The following is a 13,747-nucleotide window of genomic DNA, read 5'->3' on the forward strand; positions in this document are numbered from 1 at the left end:
GCCTGAGCCATGATATATAACATGTTTTTATAAACTCAACCAAGTTAACCCAGATGGTACACTTTGGGGGCAAGTGCAAGCAACAACATTGAGTGGAGCAGCTTCTATCTCAATGCCATCAGACTGTTAAATAGCCATCACTAGGTTGCTTCCACCCGGTTATGTAACCTTGTACCTTAGAGGCTGCTGCCCTATATACTGTACATCGACTTGAAATCACTGGTCACTTTAATAATGTAACACTTGTAGTCACTTTAATAATGTTTACATATTTTTGCTTTACTCATCTCATATGTATATACTGTATTCTATTCTACTGTATTTTAGTCTATGCCACTCCGATATTGCTCGTCCTAATATTTATATATTCCTTAATTCCATTCTTTTACTTTTAGGTTTGTGTGTATTGTTAGATATTACAGCACTGTTGGAGCTAGAAACACAAGCATTTCACTACACCCGCAATAACATCTGCTAAACATGTGCATGTGACTAATCAAATTTGATTTGGAGATTTTGAAGGGTGCAGATTGACGGGTTGGTAATTAGAGCCTATTGAGCCTCCAACCGTTGTAATCTCGGACACCCAGTGTATCTGTCCACAAGACAGTACAACCTTGTGACAGTTATTACTGAATCAGATGCCGCTGAGAAGAAACTAAACACTAAATTGGTGAATTTAGTTGAAACTTGCCCCTTTGTAACAAACATGGTAACAAGCATTTGTTGTTACACCTCTGTAATTACAGACTGCAATTACCACCAGTTACATGTTATTACAATGTAACTGAGTTATTATAATTAACTACGATACCTGTTACATGTAATTACACTGTAATAAGGACCCCTTAAAATTAAGTTTCACCTTTAGACTTCATCTTGCAAATGTTCTTTAAATTCCTCTAGCAACACCAGGTTGGTTGCCAAATACGCATGCTGGAAGGTGAGAACAAAAGTTTGGTTGGGCATTTGAATAAGACGAACGTTTTTCGATGTGACACCGCGCCGGCGCAGTGAGATCCACGTGGTTGAAAAGCAGTATCTGATTAAAATGGAGGTCACGGAGAGGCATCGCGGAATTTGCTCGATTTTTACATTCACATAGCTAGGTTCATCAGCGACGTTTTATACTAGTATTTTGTCAAACTTAAACTGCCAGTATGGGGAAGTCCAAGGTAAGCGTTTAAGTAGTTGTTGGCTAACGTTAGCTATAGTTATTGACACGATTCAGATTTTTGTAAATTGAATATAACGTTACTGGTAATCATATTGAAGATTGTCTCATCGGCATGTGGATGTGTAGCTAGGTCGATAAAATGATGTTTTTATTAGAATATCTGAACAATGATTAAACTATTTGTAACTGATTACATCCACAACGGCTACAGTACCGGCGTTAGCTCGCAACGTGGCGAAGTATCTTGGCCAGCAAAACTAACGTGTTAATTCAATTTCAGACCAAAAACCAGAAGAAGTCACGTTTGAGTGCGAACCATGTGGCGGAAGAGGTGTTCGGTGCGGTCCCTCACTCCTTCGTGTTTCACCGTGGCCAAGTCGGCAAGAATGTCGGTCAGCTCGTTGAGGACATGCGGCGGGTCATGGAGCCCTTCACTGCAGAATCCCTTAAGGTCCGTTTGTTCATGTCATGAAACTCTAAACTAGTATTTATAACTGACTTGAATCAGAGTGAAATTACTGCAATCCAGATTTTGTTACTTAATATATTTTGTGAATTTATGACACGAATCATAATTATGTGATCTTGCACTGCTCCAAGGCTATACATACAAGTGCGTCTTGTGCTCATAATGGATTGCATTTGATGGCTTGCCTGCGTGTGATTGACAGGTGAGGAAGAAGAATGTGCTGAAGGACTTTGTGGCTGTTGCAGGACCACTGGGAGTGACACACTTCATGATCTTCACCAAGACGCCCAGTAGTGTCAACATGGTAAATAAGTCTGCAAACACCAGGGGTGTATTCATCTCTGAAACAGTTTAAGAAACAAACGAAACAGGGAGGGACATACTTGAATTTGTCCATTAGAAACTCTTGTTTTTCTTGTCTGTAAAGATACTTTTTTTAATGTTTGGAGTAAACAATTTATTTTTGCAAAAGAATCGGAGTAATGAATGCGTTGTGTTACTGTACCATGAGGGGCTTTAACAGTAGACACAGTCCCTATTTTTACAGCTGCTCTCTAAATCCTTGGCCTTTCAAAGGGAATATCTTTATGATTTATCACTATTGATGCTGTGTCAGCCACCTCCTTAGTTATCCAATTGCTGATGCAGATGATGAGTTATGAGAATATCTGAATTCATGATTAAGATGTTTTATCACTGATGCATCAATATCTACAGTTGTGCTGTTTTACCAGATCCTAATGGCAAATGAGTGAGTGTTTGAGAATTTTTTTTCTCCTTCCAGAGGCTTGCTCGGCTGCCCAAAGGCCCTATGCTCCATTTCCGGGTGACCAAAGTGAGTACACAAACCCAAATGACTCACTGGGAGAAATGGGCTCAAAGGATGACAGATTTTGACGTGACTGTTCGGTGATATATGTTCAAAGTAAACGCACTGATGAGCCCCAATACTAGCAACAAGCAAATATAGGGTTTTGGCCTTCAATTGCTTTTCCTGAATATGTTCTTTCTCATTTTCAGTACTCCCTTATTAAAGATGTGGTCTCGTCACTGAAGAGGCACAGAATGCATGAACAGCAGTTCACGCATCATGCACTGCTGGTCCTCAATAACTTTGGCTCGGAGGGCATGCATGTCAAACTTATGGCCACCATGTTCCAAAACATGTTCCCTTCCATCAATGTGCACAAGGTATGTCAAAGGCAGCAGTACCTGGATTTTTGCTGGATTGAGGATTTGTGAAATATGATGATAGTATAGTCTTCTGATTATCTGTGACGATCACACAAAAGTAAACGCTTTCTGATATCCCACAATCCTTTTATCCTCTATTATTATATTGATGAGAATTAGGTTAGTATGCATTTTAACAGATTTGCTTCTTGTAGGTAGCCCTCAACGCCATAAAGAGATGTGTTTTGGTGAACTACGATCCAGTGTCTCAAGAAATAGAATTTCGTCATTAGTAAGTATACAAGATGTTTTGTGCACTCGTTTTAATTCAAGGTGGCTGTATAGGAAGACTGCTTGGGCTCAGAGGATGACAGATTGTGAATTGACTGTTTAGTGATGTAGATTCGAAGTAAACGCACTGATGCGCCCATCATGCAGAATCCCCCCCCCCCCCCCCCCCCCCCCGTAGCTGACTAAATGGTTCAGTCCACTCTCAACCTTGTCCGTCTCCCTGTCCCCCTTTGCAGCAGCCTGAAAGTAGTCCCTGTGGGCATGAGTAGAGGGGTGAAGAAGCTGATGCAGGAAAAGTTCCCCAACATGAGCAAGTTTGAGGACATCAGTGAGCTGCTGATGAAGTAAGAGCCCTGGCTGTTGTAGTCCTAGCAGACTGCAGAGTATCTCCTGTTGTACTTGATCTATCTGGTCTATCTGCATGTGTTTGGGTTCTCAATATTGCTTTGATGAATTTGAGCTGTTTCATAATGTTATTTGGGTGATACTACCTTGTCTATGTTGGCTGTGACGTGATCTACCTACAAAGTAATTCTGATTTGGCCAGCTGTTATGTGTTCTCTTACCCTGCTAACTTTCTTTCAGAGGGGCTAATCTTTCAGAAAGTGAAGCAGAGCAAGATGGAGATCACAACATAACGGAACTGCCACAGATCTACTCCGGGCGTGGTAACATGGCGTCTCAACAGAGCGCTGTGAGACTGACTGAGGTGATTACCATGGTGACTTAGTGGCTGATCTTAATGATATTACATTGTAACCAGTGTTTCAATAGAATTGTCTACGCCTGTGTTGGCAGTGACTATAAATGCTAGGTTTATAGCATCAGCTTGTCTTGTCATTTTCTGTCCATGGGGTGTACATGATGAAAAGATATCTATGATTACCTGTGATATTTCACAAAAGTAAACGCTTACTGACACATCCTGATGTTTATCACCATGGTGCCTTCAGCAGTTGATCCTACTGATGAGACATTGTGAGCAGTTTCTGGTCGGTTTTTACAGCATCGGTTGGTTTTCTATTCAGATTGGCCCACGCATCACCATGCAGCTGGTGAAGGTCGAGGAGGGAATGGGAGAGGGGAACATACTCTACCATGCAGTCAGTAAGTACACCTGTCAGCTTCCTGTTGATTTAGCTGTCTATGGGATGGACATGATGAAAAGACCACTATGATTACCTGTGATTTTTCAACAACAAAAAAGTAAACGCTTACTGACACATCCACTGAGAATGGGTGTTTCTGTTGATTGGTCATGGTAAAATGCTGATACAGGCCCTCAAATGTCTTTTCTGAAGTCGCCAAGACTGAGGAAGAGCTTCAGGAGATCCTGGTCCGAAAAGAGGCGCAGATGAAAGAAAAGCAGGAACGGAAGAAAAAACAAGAGCAGGATGTTGCTCAAAAGAAAGCGTTACGGGAGGAGAACAAGTGAGTGTTAAAGCACATTGTAACTGCTAGTCATTCCACCTGAGTTGGAGTGGAACAGTGATGTTTGTTTCTGTAATGTCAGGAAAAGAAGCATGGCAGGCATCAAGAGGAAGCGCCAGGAGGAGGAAGAGCATGACCCTGAAGTGGAGGATCCTGGGAACCAGGATAACAGGCCTCCGGTTGTTGAATCTGACGACGAGGCAGAGTACTACAGACAGGCTGTAGGGGAGGAACCAGATGAAGGTATGTACTCTTTCAATACTGAACCAAGTTTCTATCGTTTGTGTTTTGTTGTACTATATTTCTATGCTACTTTGACAGACAAAAGCACCTTCTATATTTATTTTTCTCCCTCCCCCATCTAGATATGTTCCCTGCAGCCAAGAGGAGGCAAAGACCTGAAAGGCCCTCAGGAGGACCCTTCAAGAAGAGGAAACCGTTCTCTGGCACCGACAGGGAAAACAAATATGGTTCCAAGCCACCTCATAGGTCTGGTCCAGGAGGGAAACCCAGAGACCGAATGGGGGGTGACAGGGACAGGAAAGAGGGAAAGAAATTTGGGGATGGGGGCAAATCTTTTGGAAAGATGTCACCGGGGGGCAAGAGGTTTGGAGGAAAGAAATTTGGGGATGGGGGCAAACGTTTTGGAGGGAAGAAATTTGGTGATAGGGATAAAAGATTTGGAGGGAAGTTTGAGGGGGGCAGTACATTTGGGGGAAAGAAATTTGGGGGTGATGGGGGTTCTAAGTTTAAGGGCAAACCTCGTCCTGGTGGTTTCAAGAAGGGTCCGGGAGGGGCGAAGGGGGGCTTCAAACAGAGGAAGGGGAAGAGCTGAGCTTCATAACCCTTCGAAAGCCTGGACTGATGCACGCTGAGTGCTCTACCCTAGTAGAACACCAGATGGCAGTATTGACTCACTATTGTGGTCTGCAGTTTCTGATCAACATGAACAGGAATGTATTCCTTCATGATAGGACTTTGTTATTGCTACAAGTCAGCTGCAGGACTGGATGGAAATGCAACGATGTCATTTTGTACCTTGCGAACATGTTTATATAAATGTTATAAGCATTGGAAAATAAATTGCTGGGTGCAAAGTACAGCTCAATTGTGTGTAGCCTTTTTTTCTTGGGGCTGACTCATTTACATTTAAGTCATTTAGCAGACGCTCTTATCCAGAGCGACTTACAAATTGGTGCATTCACCTTATAATATCCAGTGGAACAACCACTTTACAATAGTGCATCTAAATCTTTTAAGGGGGGGTTAGAAGGATTACTTTATCCTATCCCAGGTATTCCTTAAAGAGGTGGGGTTTCAGGTGTCTCCGGAAGGTGGTGATTGACTCCGCTGTCCTGGGGTCATGAGGGAGCTTGTTCCACCATTGGGGTGCCAGAGCAGCGAACAGTTTTGACTGGGCTGAGCGGGAACTGTGCTTCCTCAGAGGTAGGGAGGCGAGCAGGCCAGAGGTGGAAGAACACAGTGCCCTTGTTTGGGTGTAGGGCCTGATCAGAGCCTGAAGGTACGGAGGTGCCGTTCCCTCAGCTCCGTAGGCAAGCACCATGGTCTTGTAGCGGATGCGAGCTTCGACTGGAAGCCAGTGGAGAGAGCGGAGGAGCGGGGTGACGTGAGAGAACTTGGGAAGGTTGAACACCAGACGGGCTGCGGCGTTCTGGATGAGTTGTAGGGGTTTAATGGCACAGGCAGGGAGCCCAGCCAACAACGAGTTGCAGTAATCCAGACGGGAGATGACAAGTGCCTGATTTAGGACCTTGTAGAGCATGAACCTACAGGATCGGGTCACCGCCTTGATGTTAGTGGAGAACGACAGGGTGTTGTCCAGGGTCACGCCGAGGCTCTTAGCACTCTGGGAGGAGGACACAAGGGAGTTGTCAACCGTGATGGCGAGATCATGGAACGGGCAGTCCTTCCCCGGGAGGAAGAGCAGCTCCGTCTTGCCGAGGTTCAGCTTGAGGTGGTGATCCGTCATCCACACTGATATGTCTGCCAGACATGCAGAGATGCGATTCGCCACCTGGTTGTCAGAAGGGGGAAAGGAGAAGATTAATTGTGTGTCATCTGCATAGCAATGATATGAGAGACCATGTGAGGATATGACAGAGCCAAGTGACTTGGTGTATAGCGAGAATAGGAGAGGGCCTAGAACAGAGACCTGGGGGACACCAGTGGTGAGAGCACGTGGTGCGGAGACAGATTCTCGCCACGCCACCTGGTAGGAGCGACCTGTCGGACTCATGTAGTCCGCCACATGCTTTCACCTCAAAGTGTGAGGTTAACTGGAGCCGAGGCTGGTGAGCATGAGACTTGAGTTGTGACATTTTGTACTGTGCTACAAATAGAACAAGGGTCAGGCAGTGTTGGTCACACTTCTTGAAAATGCCTTCAAAGGGGTTGATTTGTGAGGGTAGCGGAAGAGCAGAAAGGGAAGTGACTGCTTTAAGTCTTTGTACATGCAACTAGCCAATCATTGGAAGTTCTACTGGTCTCTCTGAACATCTACCCCAGGAACTGTAGCCTTGTCTGTCAATGAGTAAGTACTAGTCTGGCTTTATTCGGAGTTCATTGCCATTATACATTTAAATATCTGTAAAGTGTAAGGACAAAAATGTAGTAAATGTGGGCTGTTTATAATTGACCACCTGTTTTTGAATACTGGTGCATACTTCAGGTTTTTGTGTCTGTTGAATAGACTGGAGAAGTAACATCAGAAACGGTCTTGTGGCTTTTCTTAAAGATAAATTATATTTAACATGTGTATGGCTCCATGGGGTGTTTTGGACAGACATTCTGTTGGTTAAAGATTTACACCACCTTGGTCCATGGTATTTTAGATTATTATTTGCTATCCATTGCACAACATTAGTATGGAGAACTGCAGTGTGTTTATATTTATTTTTGACCACAGATGTATATTTCTGATAAGACAACAGCTCTGACGGTATCTTAAACCACTACTAATACTATCAATTTATTACATGTATTGCGACAGAATGATACTGATTGATGTTATGAACTGTTGTGACATGTATTGGCTGGCACAATGCAAAGTTCCCCTTAGGGGATCAGGATGAACTGCGTAAAAGAATGGTTCTCCACTTCAGAATATAATGAATATCTTTATCCTTTTTCTTCCACAGAGATTAATAAATACCACTTTTGGGAGCCAGTTTGCACAGCCTTTTCCCCTCCTATTTTCTAATCTCCCACAGAAATCAATACACAACAAACATGATGGATCACAACTCTTCTTGTTATGGTGACAAGTTCCAAGTGCAGTTATTGCCTTCAATGTACGGTGTTGAGTTCTGCGTGGCGTTGGTTGGTAACCTGTTTGCCCTGAGGCTCCTAGTGACCAGCGATAGGAACAGCTGGCACACTGGTGTGGTGCTGTCCTGTAACCTGGCCATCAGTGACCTGCTCTATGTCCTCACCCTGCCCCTGCTCATAGTCTACTACAGGCAGGACAAGAACTGGCAGTTTGGGATCGCGGTCTGTAAGATAGAACGCTTCCTCTTCACCTGCAACCTGTATGTCAGCATCTACTTCATCATGTGTATCAGTGTGAACCGCTATGTGGCCATTGTGTACCCCTTCTTCAGCCGGAACCATGTGAACCCCGCCAAAGTCAAGGCTGCCAGTGTCATCATCTGGATCTTTGTGACAGCCATCTCAACTCCTGTGTTGAAGTTTGCCTCCACATGTCCAGACGGAAGCAACAAAACCTGTTGTGTATCCTACTCCTATTGCACCAACAGTGATGCAGTTGCATACTCTCACTTGTTTTACAAAGTCTTTCTGTCTGTGGTTGGGTGTTTTATTCCCTTCCTGGTCACATTTGCATCATACTGCGCAGTGTTGAGGGTGGTGTGGAGGAATGTGAATATAACCTCCCTGGAGAAACGGAAGGTGGCCCTGATGGTGTTTGTGGTGGTTGTGCTGTATGCCATTTCCTTTGTGCCTTATCACCTCCTCCAGAGCTACTATTTCTACCAGAAGGTTCACAAACCTGACTCTGTCTGCAACTGGGTGTACAAGGCCTACCAAGTGTCCAAGGGCCTGGCTACACTGAACATGTGCATCCATCCACTGCTCTACATGGCTGTGTTTGATAACATCAGAGTGGCCTGCTGTGGAAGGAGCTCAGCAGATATGGAAATGAATAAGACATGAATAAAATGATGCTCTCTCTGTTCTTTGGATGCTTGCACTTATGGTGTTTCTGATAAGCAAGTGTGCACTTCCTTCCAATGTTCTGATGTAAGATGTTTTTAATGGTCATGTTTCTTTTCAATGAAGTCTAAACTATGCCCTCTTCTATATTCATTATTTCAGCATCGGATAATAGAAATTGAACACATTAAAAATAGCTATTTGAAATGTAGCTACATTCCTACATTGCTCACAGTTTTCACATGATAAGCTTACAGAACAGGAGAAAAACATGAACACCAAAAGCACAGGATAAAAAGTTATTATAACCGCCATTTTGTGCCCTAGGAGACGGTGGATGGAAAAGCGCGCTAGTTAGAAATGGAGGAACATCAAGACGATGCAGCTGCTTTAGAAGTGCATGCACTGTTGAGCGTTACATCCCGAGGGGTTCGTGCTGATTGTTACGGAGATTGTGACAGCCGGATAAATGTCATCCCTCGAGAGGGCAAGAACAAGATGTATGTGAGGAGAACTGCAGTATTATCATAAGAAGATGTATATTTGGAATACGGAAGAGGAATGGAGAGGTCTAAGAGAGAGGAAGAAATAGGGTGAGCTTGAGTCGGTTAAAAATGGCGGGTAAAAGGGAGATGGTTTGTTAAAAGAAGAATGGTAAAAAGTGTAAGCAAAGTGAGCTGTAGGCAGGATCGAAGACAGGAGGAGAAATGGAAGTGAATCAGGGCGAAGTATCGGAGGTTCAGTGGCGACCTGTCATTCAGACAGGTAGCCCCACCTGTTTAGTAAAAAAAAATATATATATATATATTTACACGTTTTGCATGTTATTTTGACATTTATTTGTCACGTATTAGTTTACAACTCAAACAAACATTTTGTTAGTAAAGTTTATAATTGTAAACTGGGTGGTTCGAGCCCTGAATGCTGATTGGCTCCCGAGTGGCGCAGCAGCCTATGAACAATGAACCCAAGCATACTTCCAAAATTGTTGCAAAATGGCTTAAGGACACCGAAGTCAAGCTATTGGAGTAGCCATCACAAAGCTCTGACCTCAATCCTATAGAAGTTTTGTGGGCAGAACTGAAAAAGCGTGTGCGAGCGAGGAGGCCTACAAACCTGACTCAGTTACATCAGCTCTGTCAGGAGGAATGGGCCAAAATTCACCCAACTTATTGTGGGAAGCTTGTGGAAGGCTATCTGAAACGTTTGACCCAAGTTAAACAATTTAAAGGCAATGTTACTAATTGAGTTTATGTAAACTTGTGTATGTAAACTTCTGAGCCACTGGGAATGTGATGAAAGAAATAAAAGCTGAAATAAATAATTCTCTCTATTATTCTGACATTTCACATTCTTAAAATAAAGTGGTGATCCTAACTGACCTAAAACAGGGAATTTTTACTTGGATTAAATGTCAGGAATTGTGAAAAACTGAGTTTAAATGTATTTGGCTAAGGTGTATGTAAACGTATGACTTCAACTGTATATATCAGACCGTATACCATGGGTATGACAAAACATTTATCTTTACTGCTCTAATTACCATTACATTTACATTTACGTCATTTAGCAGACACTCTTATCCAGAGCGACTTACAAATTGGTGCATTCACCTTATGATATCCGTGGGGGCTGTGTCCTAGCACTCTGCGCGCAATAGAACAGCCCTTAGCCATGGTATATTGGGCATATACCACACCACCCTCTGGCCTTATTTTCTTAAATAAATCCTATTTGTGCATGTGCATAACTATAGATATATCCGACAGGAGAGTTTGAGTGATGAAAGTTGGACAGATGATCTCAATATGTTCAAAAAACACTTGGACCAACTTCAAAAAACAAATGTTGGGCTATTTTCTGGCAATTGTGCCTTCTTTATGTGCCAGATGTTAAGACTACAAACAATTATAAATGGCCTATTTGCAAGATTGACTTGTTATTTCAATAGGCATAGGCTACTGACTAAAATCTGGGTTTAAAGTTGCAATTCAACTTTGCCATTGTTTGCTGAGCTAGATGCAGGTAGCCTATAGCCCCTGAAAGGCCAACATCTAATTTCAGGGAAAAGTCCACAATGAAACTGACATTAAATGTGGAGAATGATCACAATTCATAACTTCCAATTTAATTAACTAAACATGGCCATTAAGAATTGCATAATAACACAAGGCTACAACAAAACATGTAGTTATATTTATTACATCCGTTTGCCAGCTCCAGGTAGGCTACACAAGTGGCACAAATTGATTTGCAATGACTCCAGTGATATCGTAATTTCAACATATTTATTGTACTGTGTCAAATGGTAGGCTACAGTAGCCTAGAATGGCATAGAAATTAATAGCCTACTTGATGGCCAACATATTGAAATGTAGCCTATAATTCTCCAAGTTTAATGTCAGTTTCATAGTGGACTTTTTCCCCATAAGTTCCATTTCAAATTTCCACTCGCGCAGCGCTCTAGAGTCTAGACTCTATGAGACTCTAGGGTGTAGAGTCTAGACTCTATGAGACTCTAGGGTATAGAGTCTAGACTCTAGAGCGCTGTGCGACTGGAAATTTGAAATGGAATTTATGGGGAAACAGTCTTCTATGAAACTGACATTAAATGTGGAGAATGATTGGTTACATTTGCATATGTTGGCCATGAAGTAAGCTATTCATTTCTATGCCATTCTAGGTTACTCTAGAACTGAGCATGAGTAAAACCCTTCTCTTGATACGGTTGTCCATAGGAAAAGTCGACATTTGAATGCAGTTTACTTGAATCCACCTCTGGGCGAATTTACCTAAAGAGCTCTAGAGCACAAGTCATTTTCCGATGCTTTGTCGCCATTATATCAGTTCTAGTGCATTAATATGTTTTATGGAAAACATATTAAATAGCCTACCTACAACTGGTAAAAAGTTGTCACAATGTGCGCGCATGCTGCACTGTCTCCTTGACTCAGCAGTACGGGATCAATATCATGCCAAATGTATTGTGAACACACAGCATGCATTTTGCATTCATTCGTGTATCATGGTCTGTACAAATAAGTACCAATCCACAAATGTAAATCACCAATCCACAAATGTAAATCGCTTTTCACAAATGTAAATCACTTATCACAAATGTAAATCACTTTTCACAAATGTAAATCACTTTTCACAAATGTAAATCACCAATCCACAAATGTAAATCAGCAATCCACAAATGTAAATCACTATCCACAAATGTAAATCACTTTTCACAAATGTAAATCACTATCCACAAATGTAAATCACTTTTCACAAATGTAAATCACTATCCGCAAATGTAAATCACTTTTCACAAATGTAAATCACCAATCCACAAATGTAAATCACTTTTCACAAATGTAAATCACTATCCACAAATGTAAATCACTATCCACAAATGCAATTCATTATCCACAAACAAACACCTTTTGATTTGTATTTGTAAATCAATATATTGCATTAGAATGTTGACAGATATGGAAAACCTGCAACTCCATATTTTGACAACAAGAAAAAGACAAAAAGTTCTCACGTGTAGAAAGCGATTTGTAGTACCCCTAGAAAGCGATGGTGGTTACGTACTATAATTTCTGCAGCCTTGTAAGGCAGGCATCAACATGGCCGAACGAGAGGCTGCCAGCGATTTATAGAAATCGCTTTCTACAGGTACAAACCTTTTTTCTACGAATACAAATCGCTTTTTATGGGGTCATTGTCCTGTTGAAAAACAAATGATAGTAAATCACTTTCAGGATCCCGTGTGGCTCGGTTGGTAGAGCATGGTTTTTGCAATGCCAGGGTTGTGGGTTCGATTCCCACGGGGGACCAGTACGGAGAAAAAAAAATGTATCAAATGTATGCATTCACTACTGTAAGTCGCTCTGGACAAGAGCGTCTGCTAAATGACTAAAATGTAAAAAATGTATAGTCCCACTAAGCGCAAACTAGATGGGATGGCGTATCGCTGCAGAATGCTGTGGTAGCCATGCTGGTTAAGTGTGCCTTGAATTCTAAATAAATCACTGACAGTGTCACCAGCAAAGCACCTCACACCTCCATGCTTCATGGTGGGAACCACACATGCAGAGCTCATCTGTTCCCCTACTCTGTGTCTCACAAAGACACGGTGGTTGGAACCAAAAATCTCCAATTTGGACTCATCAGACCAAAGGACAGATTTCCACTGGTCTTGTTCAGTGCTCATGTTTCTTGGCCCAAGCAAGACTCTTCTTATTGTTGGTGTCCTTTAGTAGTGGTTTCTTTGCAGCAATTCGACCATGAAGGCCTGATTCACGCAGTCTCCTCTGAACACTTGATGTTGAGATGTGTTTGTTACTTGAACTCTGTGAAGCATTTATTTGGGCTGCAATTTCTGAGGCTGGTAACTCTAATGAACTTATCCTCTGCAGCAGAGGTAACTCTGGGTCTTCCTTTCCTGTGGCGGTCCTCATGAGAGCCAGTTTCATCATAGCGCTTGATGGTTTTTTGCGACTGCACTTGAAGACAGTTTAAAAGTTCTTGACATTTTCCGGATTGACTGACCTTCATGTATTAAAGTAATGACTGACTGTCATTTCTCTTTGCTTATTTTAGCTGTTCTTGCCATAATATGGACTTGGTCTTTTACCAAATAGGGCTATCTTCTATCTAGGGCTACCACCCCTATCTTGCGCTCAATTTGCAATCTACAAATTATTTGTAATTATGTTCTGGCCCCCCGACCTTCCGCTCAAGAAAAAAATTGGCCCACGGCTGAATCTAGTTGATGATCCCTGCTTACGGGCATGTGACCCCAGTGTGTAGGAGGGAGGTTCCTAGGTGTGAGACGTGTGCAGAATGGGGCATTAGACAAACATTTTTGTAGCATTGGGGAAAGTCGTGGTATGTGTTAATTGTAGGGATGCCCATGGGGCTGGGGATCAGAAATGTCCGGTGCAAGAGAGGCAGGTTGAGGTTTCCAGGGTTAGAGTAGTTGTTATATGCTGAGGCAGTGAAGGAATTAGAGGAAGATG

General features: G+C 42.5%; 1 protein-coding gene across 1 annotated transcript; it reads left to right on the plus strand.

Annotated features, from left to right (window-relative positions):
* Window positions 1-7,028: 7,028 nt before the first annotated feature.
* p2ry11 (purinergic receptor P2Y11) lies at window positions 7,029-8,867 on the plus strand. The gene is given in 2 exon segments (NM_001141051.1): window positions 7,029-7,092; window positions 7,700-8,867. A coding segment is annotated over 1 exon segment (942 nt). The 5' UTR covers window positions 7,029-7,092; window positions 7,700-7,790; the 3' UTR covers window positions 8,733-8,867.
* Window positions 8,868-13,747: the final 4,880 nt, after the last annotated feature.

The sequence above is a fragment of the Salmo salar genome, chromosome 06 (assembly GCF_965601325.2).
Source record: "Salmo salar chromosome 06, fSalSal1, whole genome shotgun sequence".
NCBI lineage: Eukaryota > Metazoa > Chordata > Actinopteri > Salmoniformes > Salmonidae > Salmo > Salmo salar.